The following is an 18,039-nucleotide window of genomic DNA, read 5'->3' as shown; positions in this document are numbered from 1 at the left end:
AAAAGAAAATGGATGTGCTTATAAATGGTACTGAAAATGAATTAATCTTAAGCTAGATGAGCTAGGGGTCTTAAGGTAAATTAGTCTTAGGATGAAAATTCTTATAGTTCAATATAACTATTTACTTACAACTTTTTACTTATTAAGTAAAAAGTCTTAACAAAACTAGTATGCCAAAGTCACCCTAAAGGAAAAGATTATGTATCATCTATTCTACCTAACATTCTCATCAACAGTTCAGAAACGAATGAGATGGATCTTATAGTTAGTGTTTACAAAACCAACTAGAGAGTCATACCTCCATAGTCCTGGAGAATATTATGTACTTTTACCCAATGAAATTTATCAATACTAACCTAAAACAGACAAAAATACTAAAAACAATTGACTAAAAAAAAAAAATAAAAAAATAAAAACATAAAAAACAGAATAAAGTGATTAATAAAAAAGTATAGAGACAAGACAGTATCTGCAAGGCTCAAAATCAAGCTCCATCAGACACAAAATGCAAATATATTCTTGTGGAAAAGTTTCCTCAAACCTCACCCGTACTTCTACCTATGTTCCACGACTGGGTCTGGGTTCCCCTTTATTGTGTTCCACAGCACCAATACCCTTATTACAGTACTTATATCACACTTTTGGAATCCCATGTTTACTTGTCCATAGACAACTTGAGTTTGGAGGCTTCCTAGAGGAAGGATCTTGGCAATCTCATTCACCATTCTATACCCACTTGTTGAATTGAATTGAAACAAGTATTGTTTTGCCCAAGTTTTACTGTGCAATAAATAAGGACAATGTAATTAGTTCCCTCTGCCCTGAATACATAAAAATATACTTGCCCACAGACAGTATCAAACTAAAATGGCATACAGAATGAAGTTCAATACTATCTCGGATGGAACATATGGGATTTAAAAAATGTTAACAGCTCCATTTGTTTGATTAAACATTAACATTTATAGTTTTTTGACATAAAAGATTCCTACAAAGAACTCTGTATGAAGAATTGGCATTTGGCTTTAGAAATAAAAAGTTGGTCTTTTCCCTATTCATTTTCCTAAAATATTATGTCAGTACGAAGGAATCTATCGCACTGCAAGATCATCCTATCTCTCTAACACAGCTTAGATATACCTAAAATGATCCCTGAAGAATTGTCAGTAACATTTACCTGCAGTCAGGTTACAGAAATTCAAATGCTCCAAAACATTCCACCTACTAGTATGTTTATGTCTAATGCTAAGTGGTATCTACTGGATTCACCTTACTCAAACATTACAAAAATGGTCAATTCTAATTACCTGGTTGGTGTTGTCAGGAAGAAAAGCCAAGGCTGCAGCAATACTGCCCTGAGCTGCCAACAAATTGGCATACTGACTCATCTTCGCAGCCAAGAGAACTCCTACAGTACTAGTGTCCATGGCTTGAGTGAGTTGCACAGCTTTTCTCAGGATGACAACTTTCTCAATCAGATCCTAAATGAAAAAAATGAGTAACAAAACAGAAATATCAAGACCACGTATAAGAGGAAAAGATCAAGAGTTACTAAGATTTTTAAAAGCCACTAAAAGTATAGTACCTGTTATCATCCCTCTTAGGAAAGTACAGCCACTACTTAAGCAAGTGAAAAACTAGTAAGGAGGAAGGCCTCTTACTTATGGATAGGGTAGGATAGGAAGGTTAGCGCCTTTTCCTAAATATCCTTAAGCTACCAGATACTTGTCTAGTGAGCTAAAACAGGCAAATACTCAAAGTGAAAATGATAGGCAGGTGTCTAAAGGTAGAAACTGTGTTCGAGCCTGTATGGGAGGAACTGTGAGTGAAAATATCTGATATGGTTTGGCTGTGTCCCCACCCAAATCTCATCTTGAATTCTAGCTCCCATAATCCCCATGTGTCATGGGAGAAACCCAGTGGGAGGTAATTGAATCATGGGTCAGGTTTTTCCAGTGCTGTTCTCTTGATAGTGATCTGATGGTTTTATAAAGGGCAGTTCCCCTGCACATGCTCTCTTGTCTGCCACCATGTAAGACACGCCTTTGCTCCTCCTTCACCTTGTGCCATGATTGTGAGGCCTCCCCAAACATGTCAAACTGTGAGTTCATTAAACCTCTTTTTCTTTATAAATTACCCAGTCTTGGGTATTTCTTTATTGCAGTATGAAAATGGACTAATGTAACATCACACCATCTATCCTAGAAAAATAGTACTACTATGAGGTGACCCGTAGACAGAGGCACGTGATTTCCAATGGAATTTACTATTTTAACTCAAAGTTCTTGTGTGCCCTTCCACATCAAATCTTCCCACAATGGGGAGCTATGCTTCTGGTAGAAAGCATAAGGATATCTTACCTTTCTGCCTTTCCTAACTGCTTAGATCCAAAAGGGTAAAACAAGTGCTTTTTTCTCAGAAGCTCTTAAAAGAAAAACCTTGATTTCTTATCCTTTTTGTTTCAATAGAGTGATCTTTAAAGCAATGACTCTACTGAGAAAAACTCTTTCCAGACAGAGAAATATTATATGGTAAAATTATCATAAGACTCTTTAAATGCTTAGAAAAAAATATCTAATATATAGTTAGTGCCTGAGAATAGTCCCCACATTTTCTACTTCCTCTCTTGCTTGTGTATTGGTGTCACGTGGCAGTGGTCCCCAACCTATTTGGCACCAGGGACTGGTTTTGTGGAAGACAATTTTTCCACAGGCCAGCAGGAGGGATGGTTTCAGGATAAAACTGTTCCACCTGGCCTGTTCCATGAGGTATTAGATTCTGATAAGGAGGACACAACCTAGATCCCTCGCATGCACAGACCACATCAGGGTTCGTGCTCCCATGAGAATCTAATGCCACCACTGATGTGAAAGGACGCAGAGCTCAGGCAATAATGCTCGCTCACCCACCACTCACCTTTTGCTGTGAGTCCAGGTTCCTAAGAGGCCACAGACTGGTACTGGTTTTTGGTCTAGGGGTTGGGGACCTCTGTTACATGGGATTCCATTTACCTCTCACTTTCATTTTCCCTTACCCATAAAGATTCTCTATTGGTATTGGGGATGCCTCCTATTCCTTTACCCACATTGCTTCTTTCTTTGCTCATGGCAGACAGAGCCACTGGAAGCAGACAGAGGAGCACACAGAAAAACAGGTAAACCTGAGAGCTGTTTTCAATCCTCCTGCCACCTATTTCCCCCAATAAACTCCCAAATCACAACCATGATTTTACAACAGCTGCAACCCCATTTCCCTATCCTATCATCTCAAACTTCGCTTCTTTAAAGATAGCAACAAATGCATGTAATTATCCAGCAAAAGAAGTTCTTGAATGTACAGAAGAAATGAACTTACAGATTACAACTTGATGATAAGTAGGGTGAAAGCCAACACTAAAAAGGAAGCTTCTTTTGTTTCAAAGATACTACCTGAAGAGACAAAGGGTGGCTTCCATCTTGAGCTTTAGTCCAACATGCAACTAATTTCTCTACATTCCCTGCACAAATATAGCAGAGACATGCTTGAGTCTGCAGGAGGCTATCTCCTTCATTTTCAAGCCTGGTTCCCAAAAGATCTATAAGTAAGAGGAAAATAAAACAAGATTATACCCAAGGTAATCTGTATATGAGGTTGTGAGCAGTTAAATAATATTTTCAGAGGCATGGATTATGCTTCATAACCAATGAATAGCAGAGAGAAACAAAATCACTCTAAATGCTCAGGAAATATTTGTTAAATGAATGGGAATGAAAAATTGTATGTAATAAATGATTTTATAAAACTATTATCTAATTGTACAACTAATTTTTATTAAATTAGAAAAACAATAAATGGTAACACTATTTGAACAAAAAAACCCTAGAGGCATATTTGGAATAGATTTATCAATGGTAGCTAAGTCTAGTATAAATTACTTATAAAAATGCAGTTATGGCTGGGCGTGGTGGCTCACATCTGTAATTTCAGCACTTTGGGAGGCTGAGGCAGGCAGATCAGCAGAGGTCAGGAGTTCAACACCAACCTGGCCAAAATGGTGAAACCGTGTCTCTATGAAAAATGCAAAATTAGCCAGGCACGGTGGTGCGTGCCTATAATCCCAGCTACTCGGGAGGTTGAGGCAGGAGAATCACTTGAACCCAGGGGGTGGAGGCTGCAGTGAGCCAAGATCGCTCCATTGCACTCCAGCCTGGACAACAAGAGCAAAACTCCGTCTCCAAAAAAAACAGTTAGTATCTTGTACTTTTTATATTCTTATAATTCTTTCAAGGTAGCAAACGGCTATTTGTTTTTACACTAGTAGCCTTAAGCTTTTCTTGCAAATATTTATTCCTCAGCCACCAGTTTAGTTATGGCCTATAATGGTAATTTCTATTCTAACATTATCATTATTAATTTTATCATAGCTAACATTAAGTGAGAGCTAATTATGGTCTGTTTTACAGATGAATAAACTGAAGCTTAGAAACTAATTTTGCATAGATCATACAGCTACTAAGTAGCAGAGGCAAGATTCCAACTCTAGTCTGTCTGAAACCAAAATCACTAAAAGATAAAAAAAAAAAAAAAAGTAGGTATGAAGATGTATTTAATAGATCTGAGAAAGGCACTGAAATGAGAACTACTTTTTCTTTTTTGTGATTCACAGATTTAAAAAAGTTTCTAATAAAATTTGTCATTTAAGTTTATTTACAATATACCCTGCCACATATGTAAATGCAGTTAAATATAAAGCACATCTCTTACCACAAAGGGCTGCAAATTCATCTGGCTTCGCATAAGTCAACACAGCAGCTAAAGCCTCTCTCCAATTTTTAAGATCACAAGACTCAACAATCTCTTTCCAGTTCTTCATTACCACTGCAGTGATGAGCTTGAGAAAGGAAAACAAAGGAAGAACTAAAAGTCTTTAACATAGCAATAAAAATTAATTCTAATTAATCGTGTCAACTATTTCATGCCAAATCCAGCAGCAAAATGAAGTATATTTTTGAATCAAATGACATAATAATGGTATTATTGTTCCTCAAGAAACAACAGCAACAACAAAAACAAGTGACAACATATTTCATGAAGTGCTGAGAAGGAAAAATATAAGATGCTATCAGAACCTTTAATAGAAAGGTGTGGCCTGGTCAGATGGATCAGGAAAAACTGCCCAAGCATGTAGACGTTTGAAACGTGATCTGAAGAACAAGGAGGAATTAACTTCATCAAGAAGGAAAAAGCCTTCTAGGCCAAGGGAAAGACAGATGCAAAGTTCCAGTGAGAAAGGAACATGCAATGAGTGAGGGAGGAACTACAATGTAGCCACTGTGGCTAAAAGATAACAGAGGAGAGAGTGACATGAGATGAGGCTGATGGGACTCAATACTGGTACAACTTTTTTTTTTTTGAGATGGGAGTCTGTCTCTGTGGCCCAGGCTGGAGTGCAGTGGTGCGATCTCGGCTCACTGCAAGCTCCGCCTCCCGGGTTCACGCCATTCTCCTGCCTGAGCCTCCAGAGTAGCTGGGACTACAGGCGCCCGCCACCACGCCCGGCTAGTTTGTTTGTATTTTTAGTAGAGACGGGGTTTCACCATGTTTGCCAGGATGGTCTTGATCTCCTGACCTCGTGATCCGCCCGCCTCCGCCTCCCACAGTGCTGGGATTACAGGCGTGAGCCACCGTGCCCGGCCAGTACAACTTTTATGAAAACTAATTTCCATAAAAATTACTTTTTCAATGAGATCATGTCCTTTGCAGGCACATGGATGGAGCCGGAGGCCATTATCCTTAGCAAACCAACACAGGAACAGAAAACCAAATACCGCATGTTCTCACTTATAAGTAAGAGCTATATGATGAGAACATGTGAACACATGGAGAGGAGCAACACACACTGGGGCCTATTGGAGGGTGGGAGGAGAGACAAAATCAGAAAAAATAATTAATGGGTCCTAGGCTTAACACCTGGGTGATGAAATAATCTGTACAACAAACCCCCATGACACAAGTTTACTGATAAATTTGCTGGATATAACAAACCTGCACATGTACCTCTGAACTTAACATAAAAGTTAAAAAAAAAAATTTAGACCCGCTGTGCCAGAAATTCCTCTTCTATGACTACAGTTCAATTTAAATAATCAGAAATTTGTACAAGTCTTTAGGCACAACAAAGGTGTTTATCATTATATAAACAAAGGTGTTTATTTCTATTTGGAAAATACTGGAAACTACCTAAACATAACAAAATAAGGGAAACATTACATCTTCTTACCATGAAATACTATAGAGTAATTTAAAAAAAATTTTTTTTTTTTTGAGACAGAGTCTTGCACTGTTGCCCAGGCTGGAGTGCAATGGCGTGATCTCGGCTCACTGAAACCTCTGTCTCCCAAGTTCAAGCGATTCTCCTGCCTCAGCCTCCCTAGCAGCTTGGATTACAGGCGCCCGCCACCACGCCCAGCTAATTTTTTGTATTTTTAGTAGAGACGGGGGTTTCACCATGTTGGCCAGACTGGTCTTGAACTCCTGACCTCATGATCTGCCCACCTTGGCCTCCCAAAGTGCTGGGATTACAAGCGTGAGTCACCGTGCCCGGCCACAATTAAACATTTTAATAAGGCCAGGCACAGTGGCTTACGCCTGTAATCCCAGCACTTTGGGAGGCCGACCAGGGCGGACCAACTGAGGTCAGGAGTCTGAGACCAGCCTGACTAACATGGTGAAACCCCATCTCTACTGAAAATACAAAAATTATCTAGGCACGGTGGCAGGCGCCTGTAATCCCAGCTACTTGGGAGGCTGAGGCAGGAGAATTGCTTGAACCTGGGAGGTGGAGGTTACAGTGAGTCAAGATCACACCACTGGACTCCAGTCTGGGTGACAGAGCAAGACACCACCTTTAAAATTAATAATATATAACAAAACAACAAAACTAGAATAATCATGCCAAACTGTCAACAACTATTTCCAGGTCAAGGGATTAATGAGTTTTTAAAATTCTTTACTGTTTTCTGCATTTCAGTTATCTACAATAACAGTGTATTGTTTTTATAATTAGAAAGATAAATACGTTATTGCTTATTTTTAAAATAACATACCCTGGTAATTTTGCTTTGGGATTTTGCGAAGTATTTCTTCTGGGTTCGAGCCAAGAGTTCTTGTCCACCTGCTATGGCCAATATGATGGCATCGGCCATGCGGTTATCATGTAAACAAAGGTCAACAGCACTCTCAAAATTGCCTGTTAGCAAAGCCTGAGTAATTAAACCATCAATGTCTGCAACAAGAAAATAATACATCCAAGTTAAATAGAGTTTTTATTACCAAAACCAACAACAAAGTACTACATCTATCAATTTTTGTATACATACATGAATGAAGACCACAACACTAATTTCTGATTACTAGTGGATTAATTTCTTTTTTTTTTTTATTTTTTATTTTTTTTGAGACGGAGTCTCGCTCTGTCGCCCAGGGTGGAGTGCGGTGGCCGGATCTCAGCTCACTGCAAGCTCCGCCTCCCAGGTTCACGCCATTCTCCTGGCTCAGCCTCCCGAGTAGCTGGGACTACAGGCGCCCGCCACATCACCCGGCTAGTTTTTTGTATTTTTTAGTAGAGACAGGGTTTCACCGTGTTCGCCAGGATGGTCTCGATCTCCTGACCTCGTGATCCACCCGTCTCGGCCTCCCACAGTGCTGGGATTACAGGCTTGAGCCACCATGCTCAGCCTTAGTGGATTAATTTCTAACACAAGCTATTGGTATTTATGGAAAAGATCTATAGAAATATGCTGAGATAAATATAAAATAATACATTTTCCAGACTGTTTTAACTGGATTATCAAAGATCACCTAGGTGTCTGAACACACCAGCCTTCCCAAGGCACTGATTACATATACTGTACTAAAGGAAAAGTGAGTTCTTTCTCACACTCTACCACCTGTGACAAAACTTTTTTTTTCTTGAGATAGCGTTTCACTATATTGTTCAGGATAGCCTCATATTCCTGGGCCCAAGTGATCCTCCTGCCTCAACTTCCCAAGTAGCTGGGACTATAGGCATGCACCATGGCACCTGACTTTAAGCATTTTAACTTAAATGCAGGAACTATTTGTTTTCCAATGGTTAAAAAAAATTAGAAATCAAAACCAACAAGTACTTACCCCCACTGATGGAGATATTAAATGTCCCTCCAGATGAGGGTAGAAATTCAGATTCTTCTTTTTCCTCTTTAATGTGCTAAAGAGATGAAAAAAGCAACAATTTAGCCAGAATAAAACTATGGAATGATTTACTGACAAAAAAAAATTTACACATGATTCTTAATCTACAGACTAGATGACATACCAAGTTATTCCAGAAAAGTTCTCAGATCCAAATTTACACTAAGATCTATGACTTCCCTAAATATTACCTCCCATTATGTAATCATAAATAAAATCCAAGGTCATGAAGAATACTGGTTAAACAGGCTGGGCACAGTGGCTCACATCTGTAATCTCAGCACTTCAGGAGGCCAAGGCGGGCAGGTCACTCGAGGTCAGAAGCTCGGGACCAGCCATGCCCAACATGGCGAAACCCCGTATCTACTAAAAATACAAAACTAGCCAGGCATGGTGGTGCGTGCTTGTCATCCCAGTATTTTGGGAGGCTGAGGCAGGCAGATCACAAGGTCACGAGATCAAGACCATCCTGGCCAACATGGTGAAACCCCATCTCTACTAAAATAAAAAAAATTGACCAGGAGCAGCGGCTCATGCCTGTAATCCCAGCACTTTGGGAGGCTGAGGAGGGCAGATCACGAGGTCAGGAGATCGAGACCATCCTGGCCAACATGGTGAAACCCCATCTCTACTAAAAATACAAAAATTAGCTGGCCGTGGTGATGGTGTGCACCTGTAGCCCCAGCTACTTGGGAGGCTGAGGCAGGAGAATCACTTGAACCCAGGAGGTGGAGGCTGCAGTGAGCTGAGATTGTGCCCCTGCACACCAGCCTGGCGACAGAGCAAGACTCCATCTCAAAAAAAAAAAAAAAAAAAAAAATTGAACACTGTTAAACAAACTAACGTGTACATATTCATTACTGGTATCTCAGTAATGAAGCCGAAGAATCTTTGTTTTCTTAGGTAACTATGAGTGGCTCAAAATACGGAAAATATATTTTTATTTTTATTTATTTAATTTTATTTTTTGAGAGGGAGTCTTGCTCTGTCTCCCAGGCTGGAGCGCAGTGGTGCGATCTCGGCTCACTGCAAACTCTGCCTCCTGGGTTCACGCCATTTTCCTGCCTCAGCCTCCTGAGTAGCTGGGACTACAGGTGCCTGCCACCATGCCCGGCTAATTTTTGTATTTTTAGTAGAGACAGGGTTTCACCATGTTAGCCAGGATGCTCTCAATCTCCTGAACTCGTGATCTGCCCTCCTCGGCCTCCCAAAGTGCTGGGATTACAGGCGTGAGCCACCATGCCAGGCTGGAAAATATATTTTTAAATTACACTATTTTTAAATTTTAAAACAAACCCACTTTTACACATCTAAGAATTCCTGTCCACTACATTTGATTATAACATGTTTTTGTTTTAACTGAATCATAAAAAAAAAATGAATAAAAAATCACTTGGTATCCACAACATAAAAGCAATATAAGTATATTATTTATTAATACACTTAAATTCAAGTATACATTTCGTGTTCACTCAAATTAGTCATACCTGGAACAGTGGGCTAGTCTGGTAAAAATAAACACAGTTCTGTTAAAATTTCTGAGACTACCTGCAAGACTGATTAAAAATAAACTCAATGCTTTCTTTAGAAAACATATAATGGAAGCATTTTGCAGGCAAATATTTTAAACGCTTTCTCTCCCATGCATAAAAATTCAAAATAAGACAAAAATATATCAGAGATTAGAGATAAATTTTTAAAGAAAAACATAGCTTTCTTACATGAGATGAAATACCTATCTTCCGTGCTATGTTATCTATGCATCTGAATGTAAATATCTAGTATTCAAGGTCAGTGGCACTTTAGAACTGGGTAATTTTAATGCAGAGTACAGCACTGCACCATCTGCAAATAAACTTAATTACTAATGTGGACTATTACAGGAGAATATCTATAACCCTAATTCCCTTTCCCCAAGTAAAGAGAAGCATTTGGAATTTAAAAACTCAAAGAAATTAAGAATTTAAGTTATTCACATTAAGGAATAAATCAGACGCACTGATCTAATTACATTCACTAACAAACTTGCATAAAAATACTTTTTTTTTTTTTTTGAGACAGAGTCTCACTCTGTCGCCCAGGCTGGAGTGCAGTGGTACATTCTCAGCTCACTGCAAGCTCCACCTCCCTCCCGGGTTCACAACATTGTCCTGCCTCAGCCTCCCGAGTAGCTGGGACTACAGGGACCCATCACCACGCCTGGTTAATTTTTTGTATTTTCAGTAGAGATGGGGTTTCACCGTGTTAGCTAGGATGGTCTCAATCTCTTGACGTCATGATCCACCTGCCCTGGCCTCCCAAAGTGCTGGGATTACAGGCATGAGCCACCGCGCCCGGACACTTTTCTTTAACTCACTATTTCTCCAATTCGCTTTCTAGAAACGATTTATCCTTATTTATGGACTTCTGAACTAGATATAAGGTCAAAAAATGCACAATTTATTAGGTAATGAGTGCCTTCAATGTGTAAGCTACTATGAAACAAATAGCTCATCAAGACAAAGGGGAAGACTTTATCTCCTTAAACACATTTTTTCAAAGAACCAAAAGTACACATTGATGACTACTATTTCATTAAATGCATATTTTCCTTACCTATTATTCATGAGTGCATTCCCAAATGACCCTCTATTTGATAATACATAGTCTAGTCGTACATAAATAAAAGTACATTTCTCTATGTATCTTACAATTCTGTTTAAATATTCTCAAAATTAGTTCTTTTCTTTTTTTAAATCAGACAAGGTCTTGCTCTGTCACCCAGGCTGGAATGCAATGGTGTGATCATAGCTCACTCCAACCATGACTCTTGGGCTCAAGTGATCCTACCTCAGCCGCCCAAATAGGTAGGACTACAGGCATGTGCCATCCTACTGGGTTAATTTTTAATTTTTTTGTTTTTTTAGAGATGGGGTCTCACTGTGTTGTCCAGGCTAGTCTTGAATTCCTAGTCTCAAGTGATCCTCCCACCTTGGCCTCCCAAAGTGCTGGGATTACAGGCATGAGCAAACATCATGCCTGGCCTAGTTCAAATTTTTAGTAAGATTTTATCCACATCCTTTATTCTCTTGTTAATTAAACTCTAGGAGATCCACTTCTAAGGAGAATGATTTTTGCAATCATCTTGTAATAGACTAAATTTACTGAATTATTTTTATAACTTAGTAAAAAATTATACAAAACATTCCATAGTCAAGATATTGCAAAGAACAATGAAAAAGCCAAAGATGAGATGAGAAGAACTTGTTGATTAATTTTCCAAGATGATATAAAATTAGAAAGCAAGAAAAGTAAATTACAGATTTGTTCATTAGTGGTTAAAAAAAACACCCAGAAAATTAAAAGGAAAAATTAATGATGTAACTCTGTGTTCAAGGACTCTTCTTAATTATTTACAAAAATTATCAACTAAGGACACATTTATTGAAAATCATGACAATAAGTTTAGTGAAATATTCTTTATTTCAACTCCACGTTCAGTACTAATTCAGAGGCCTATGCCACTGATAGTCGGCCCAAAATTATAAGCCAAGAGAAAACATTAACTTTACATGCAACGCAATGAGGATTTCTGAATAAAATCTCTTTTCAGTTTGACATCCTGATAGTCATCTGACCAAATTATGTTAATCTCACATCAACTGTTAGTTTTAAACCATATAATCCAGAAACAAGGTTGGAGAACAAGAGTCTGGAGATGATACTTCCGTCAGTATAGGTAAATAGATTCCTATCCTAAACATCTCAAAGAAAACAATTTATTTCAACTTAATTTTACCACAAGTAGTCAAGAAAATTTTTCCTATTTTAATTTGAGATACACAAATATCACAAATTTGTCCAATATAATATGAAAAAAAAAAAAACAAGTACCTCTCCCAAGAGCTGCTCTTCAGCAGCAGGGCTCTCCTCCCCATCACTCTGTGCTACTTGGTCAGAGTCTTTAAGAGCCTTTGGTACACAAAACAATTATAGGGGAAGGTGAAAAATGTAGCATTAAAAGGCTGTTAGTGAACCAGGAAGACAAAAGACCCAACCAACAACATTCAGAGCTAGTTTAATCATAAGAAGCAACAGTGAGTAAATTTATTTGAGAATCACCATTAGAGGAAAAGCAAAGAACTATTACTGCTAACACTTTCCCATTTTTTTTTTTTTTTTTTTTGAGACAGTCTCACTCTGTCACCCAGGCTGGAGTTCAGTGGCACGATCCCAGCTCACTGCAACCTCCGCCTCCCGGTTCAAGCAATTCTCCTGCCTCAGCCTCCCAAGTAGCTGGGATTACAGGCATGTGCCACAACGCCTGGCTAATTTTTGTATTTTTAGTAAAGACAGGATTTCACCATGTTGGTCAGGCTGGTCTCAAACTCCTGACCTCATGATCTGCCCTCCTCAGCCTCCCAAAGTGCTGGGATTACAGGTGTGAGCCACCGCACCCGGCCCACTTTCCCATTCTTTCCTACCAATTTTTTTTTCCCGGTAAAAAAACAAACAAAACAACAACAACAAAACAACAAAAAACTTTATCTTAAGTATTTGAGTAGTCATTAATTCTGTTTTTCCTCCTTTACAAAATTCAAATATGTATGTCAAGAGAAAGGAATGCTCCACCCGCTAAGCTCACGCTATTTTAAAAATGAGAATTATTAACTTATTAAAATATCTAGAATAAGCATTTATTTTTATACCATGAACCATAAAACACAAATTTCTTAAATGATATTTCCTTCTTTGTTATGACCTAGCCAAAGTTTTAGAAGGTAGCTATTTTTAAAGGCCTTCTTACCACATCGGCTCCATCCCCTTTGTTCAAGGCCAAAGCAATCTGAAATAAAAATAACAGCTCACCTACTATATGGAATTCTATTTCAGAGCATCCAGCAAATATTCACCTCTTGCTTCTCATTGGCGAAAATCCACAAAAGTTCTTATAGGAATAGTATGTTTAAAAAAACAATAAAAGCTATAACTGGTTCTCCATGGTTCTAGCTTCTTTCACACGGAAGTGATTAGAAATAATCTGACAATCATTCTTTTTCCTCATTTTCTGCCATCAGGCATGGAAGTATAACTTTCATATATTAATCTCTTACAAGCCTAAAAAAGTTACAGCCTCAAGAAGTTTAGATTACTAATAAAGTTAAATATAAAACTCTAAAGGAGTGAGCAAAGACACAGCCACTAACGAGTGGGGTTGTGATGTGATCTTAGTTCTGCCTGACATCAAAAGAGCACTAAACTTCAATATGCACTTACAGTGCACAGTATACCTCTATCACACATGCAACAACCTGCAATGTTATAGAAAACTCTAGTCATTTCCAAAGAATGATGAAAGGCTAATACAAATATGTATTCAAAACTCTGGCAACCACTGTGGGTAATGCTGGAGAATAAAAAAAGAAAAAAGAAAAAATGCTGGCAACCAAACACAACTTAGTATTAAATGTTTATTGGGTGATTTAAGATAATCTGTGTCGAACTTTATTTTTTTAAAGTATGATTCAAAAACAGCATGCCATCTAACTTTCCCGAAAGTTTACCTTCTTTCCTAGATCTTCTTTCCTGTATCCTAGAAGTTCAAGGTATTTTCCACGAGAATCATCCTCAAAGTTCACCTTTAAAAAAAAAGACATATTCTTAAAAGAAAGACCTACATTTAAAGGCCAAATTTTTATAAGAATGAATCAAATTCCAAAGAGAATTATTAAAATTATCTGAAGTCTACATTCTAAAGATTCATTGTTAGAACGAATCTAAAGAATAGTGGGTTTTTTGGTTTTTTATTTGAAGACCCAGCCTCAGGAGGTCCTGAGAACATGTGTCCAGAATCATTTTTTTAAAATGTTATTTTTTAATAGTAAATATACTAGTAATTAATTGCCCTGGTTGAATAAAGTTTACTTTTGAACAGTAATTTTTTTAAATACAAACTTATGTTCAAAGGTTAAATTGATACAAAACTCAAACTATGTGGAATATTCTATGTCCTAAAATTCTTTCCCAAAATTATTACAAAATATAAATTCTCTTTTTTTTTTTTTTTGAGACGGAGTCTCACTCTATCGCCCAGGCTGGAGTGCAGTGGCCGGATCTCAGCTCACTGCAAGCTCCGCCTCCTGGGTTTACGCCATTCTCCTGCCTCAGCCTCCCGAGTAGCTGGGACTACAGGCGCCGCCACCTCGCCCGGCTAGTTTTTTGTATTTTTTAGTAGAGACGGGGTTTCACGGTGTTAGCCAGGATGGTCTCGATCTCCTGACCTCGTGATCCGCCCGTCTCGGCCTCCCAAAGTGCTGGGATTACAGGCTTGAGCCACCGCACCCGGCCACAAAATAGAAATTCTTTAATTTTAGACTTTAACCTACCGTATTCAAGACTGCTTTACTTGAAAAATCAGTACTGTATAAAGAAACAGACATTCCAGTGCAGGCAAAATGACCAACAAGGAAATTCTATTTGTTATTCTATTCTAACTCCTCTTAAAGTAAAAGGAAAAATGGCTCCAACCTCTCTCCTCTATTCCTCTTCCTCTTTTTCCATTTTCCTTAACTAGATCTAATATAGATATTAAATATTCTATGTTTTCATTATAGTAAACTCTATGTACTAATCTTCAAAATAGGTATGCTGACTATGTCTCTCTCCTCTAAACAGATCTATTTTTGTTTTCTTATTAAAAATGTATTTCGTATTACACTTTTCAAAGTAGAGAAGGAAAAACTCTGGACACAGGTTGTATGCTCTTTATAAGGCTTCTTAATTTCACGATGAATTGCTGAAATCACTTTTTCAATTCTTTAAAGGAAGACAGATTTAGAATATAATGGAACAGTTACATTTGCAGATAATGAAATAATACAGCCTTAAATAGCAACTTTACCTTCAAAAAGGACCACACATTTTTCTCAAATTCAGTCTGAGAGGCATCAATTTTTTTTTGGCAATAATTGATAAATCCTTGTGACTGCACAGCCTGCTGAAGTTGGTCTGATCGGCTGAGGAACTCCTTTTCTGTTACAACCTGACTAATGAACACATGGTGCTGCTGCTGCTGCTGCTCAGCTCCCTGATGAGAAGGCATTCTAACATTCTCAAATGTAACCAGTTTGCCTCCAAACTATAAAAGAGAGAATGAACAAACTCAGTGTTAACCCGAGGATATGGCCAAGAAAAGTGCTTATAAAGTGGCCTAAACAGATAATCTGGATGAAATTAGTTGATATCATCTCTCATGCGCCACATCACTTCAATTTCTGTTCTAGATGAAATGTACTTTTTTTTTTTTTTTTTTTTTGAGACAGAGTTTCACTCTTAGTCACCCAGGCTGGAGTGCAAACACTACAACCTCTGCCTCCTGGGTTCAAGTCCAAACCTCAAGTGATCCACCCAGATACAGAAGACCAGATAGGATGATGAGAAGATTAAGTAGACCCAAAGAACAGACTTATGAGTGACAGAAAACATATTCGAAGGTCTATTTTAGGAAGATTAATCTTGGAATATGTAGTAAAGATTAGAGAAGAAAAAGACAAGCAACAAATATGCAGTCAAGCTATTAGAAGTCTGGCATGAAAGAATTAGGCAAAGTATCAGCAATGTAAAAGGAAGAAACAAACAAACAAACAAACAAAAAGTGCTAGAGAGGATGTGGAAAAACTAGAACCCTTGTGCACTATTAGTGAGAATGTAAAATGGTAAAGCTGCTATAAAACGGTATGGAGGTTCTTCAAAAACTTAAAAATAGAACCATCGTATGATCCAGCAATCCCACTTCTGGGTATATGTCCCAAAAAACTGAAAACAGGATCCCAAAATGATAATTACAAACCCATGTTCACCACAGCATTTATTCACAATAGCCAAAAGATGGAAGCAACCAAAATGACCATCAAATGAAAGGATAAAAAAAAAATGTGGTATATATATACAATGCAATATTATTTGGCCTGTAAAAAGAAGTAAATTCTGTCATGCTACAACACAAATAAACCTTGAGGACATTAAGCTAAGTAAAATAAGCCAGCCACAAAAAGACAAGTACTGCATGATTCCATTTATATGAGTAATTTAAAGTAGTAAAACTCCTAGCAACAAAGTAGAATGTGGTTACCAGGGATTCAAGGGAAAGAGGAAATGGGGAGCTGTTGTTCAAGGGCACAGAGTTTCAGTTTTGCAAGATGAAAAAGTTCTAGAGATCTGCTGCACAACAACGTGTATATAGTTAACACTACTGTAGTACATATTTAAAAATCGTTGTAGTGTATATTTAAAACGGTTAAGATAGTAAATTTTATATTATGCATTTTTTACAATAAAAAAAGCTGACAATTAAAAAAGAAAGCTAAAAGGATGAAGAGGAGGGAGGACACTCCCTGTGAAAAGAAAAGAAAAGAAAAGAGAAGAAAAGAGAAGAGAAAAGAAAAGAAAAAAGGAAGGGAGGGAGGGAGCAAGGTAAAGAGCTAGAGAGACAGAGACAGAGAGAGAGAGAGAGAAGGAAGACATATTTTTAAAAAAAGGGAGGAGGGCCTGGTGCAGTGACTCATGCCTGTAATCGTAGCACTTTGGGAGGCCGAGGCGTGTGGATCACCTGAGGTCAGGAGTTTGAGACCAGCCCCAGTCAACATGGTAAAACCACATCTCTACTAAAAATACAAAAATTAGCCAGGTGTGGTGGCATGCACCTGTAATTCCAGCTACTCAGGAGGCTGAGGTAGGAGAATTGCTTGAACCCAGGAGGCAGAGGTTGCAGTGAGCCGAGATTGCACCACTGCACTCCATCCTGGGCAATAGAGCAAGACTCTGTCCCAAATAAAAAAAAATTTTTAAAAAGGGGGGGGGGGGGGGGGGACATAGAGTGTTGGCTACACAACAACAATGTAAATGTACTTAATGCCACTGAACTGTACATTTGAAAATGGATACAATGATAAATTTTATGTATATTTTACCATGATTTTTAAAAAAGGGAAAAAAAAGAGTAGGTTCCAGTTTTTCAGAGAAACCATTTTGAATGAGGAAATACCCACAAATACATCTCAAATCTCAACTTAAACCCCAACTTCTTCCATCAGAGGGATCCTGTAATAACACTTTGGTATAAAAAGTCCTTTGTGACTATGGACCATAAAAACAAAATCCACCTACTGAAAAAGAAGCACCAACAGGCCTTCGAATCCACTTGGGCGGCTTCTTCAGAGGCAGCACTATACTATGCTGAGCAGTCTGCTGTGGAATTTGTAATGGAGGAAGGGGCTGTCCTGTGCCGAAGGGATCAAGATTCCCAAAAGATGATGAAAGCTAAAAAAGATTAAGAACATGAGAATCTGACCATATACAAACTTTCATTTTTTTCCAGTCATATCCAAAAAATTTTTAATCACAATTGTCCAATTAACCAGCACTGTTAATCAGTGAAGTCATTTCAAAATATTACACAACACGTACTTTTTTCAGGCATTATAATAGAAAACTTTAACACTTCCTATTACCTTGTCAACTTGTTTCTGTCTTAAACCGTCTGTGCTTCCTCCCATGATAGAATAAACACTGACACGCCCATCAAACGAAGCAGCTGATAAGACAGCAGGATTTCGGGGACACCACTGAATATCGAAGCACCACTGTGTGTTGGTGGGAAGTTCATATAACACCTAGGCCAACAAAAAACAAACAACAACACTCAGAAAATGGTATGGTGTGGGGAAAAGAAAGAGAGATCAGACTGTTACTGTGTCTATATAGAAAGAAGTAGACATGAGACTCCATTTTGTTCTGTATTTGAGATGCTATTAATCTGTGACCCTACCCCCAACCTTGTCCTTGCAAGAG

General features: G+C 38.2%; 1 protein-coding gene across 23 annotated transcripts in view; it reads right to left on the bottom strand.

Annotated features, from left to right (window-relative positions):
• Positions 1-18,039, bottom strand: part of SEC31A (SEC31 homolog A, COPII coat complex component) — a 75,565-nt gene that overhangs the window by 27,976 nt on the left and 29,550 nt on the right. For 14 of the 23 annotated variants that reach the window (XR_002733685.1, XM_023222446.1, XM_023222452.1 and 11 more), the window contains 11 exons: positions 17,700-17,861; positions 17,356-17,508; positions 15,092-15,328; positions 13,755-13,829; positions 12,998-13,036; positions 12,085-12,162; positions 8,152-8,227; positions 7,086-7,264; positions 4,744-4,870; positions 3,429-3,574; positions 1,308-1,481 (listed from right to left, as the gene is read on the bottom strand). Coding sequence is in view for 22 of the 23 variants with exons in the window: in XM_023222446.1 (XP_023078214.1) it covers positions 1,308-1,481; positions 3,429-3,574; positions 4,744-4,870; positions 7,086-7,264; positions 8,152-8,227; positions 12,085-12,162; positions 12,998-13,036; positions 13,755-13,829; positions 15,092-15,328; positions 17,356-17,508; positions 17,700-17,861 (1,446 nt within the window). In the remaining variant the exon portion in view is untranslated. The remainder of the gene's footprint in view (positions 1-1,307; positions 1,482-3,428; positions 3,575-4,743; positions 4,871-7,085; positions 7,265-8,151; positions 8,228-12,084; positions 12,163-12,997; positions 13,037-13,754; positions 13,830-15,091; positions 15,329-17,355; positions 17,509-17,699; positions 17,862-18,039) is intronic. The other 9 variants (XM_023222449.1, XM_023222450.1, XM_023222456.1 and 6 more) reach the window with 3 other exon arrangements.

The sequence above is a fragment of the Piliocolobus tephrosceles genome, chromosome 3 (genome assembly GCF_002776525.5).
Source record: "Piliocolobus tephrosceles isolate RC106 chromosome 3, ASM277652v3, whole genome shotgun sequence".
Lineage (NCBI taxonomy): Eukaryota > Metazoa > Chordata > Mammalia > Primates > Cercopithecidae > Piliocolobus > Piliocolobus tephrosceles.
This window is presented reverse-complemented; position numbering and strand designations above follow the sequence as displayed.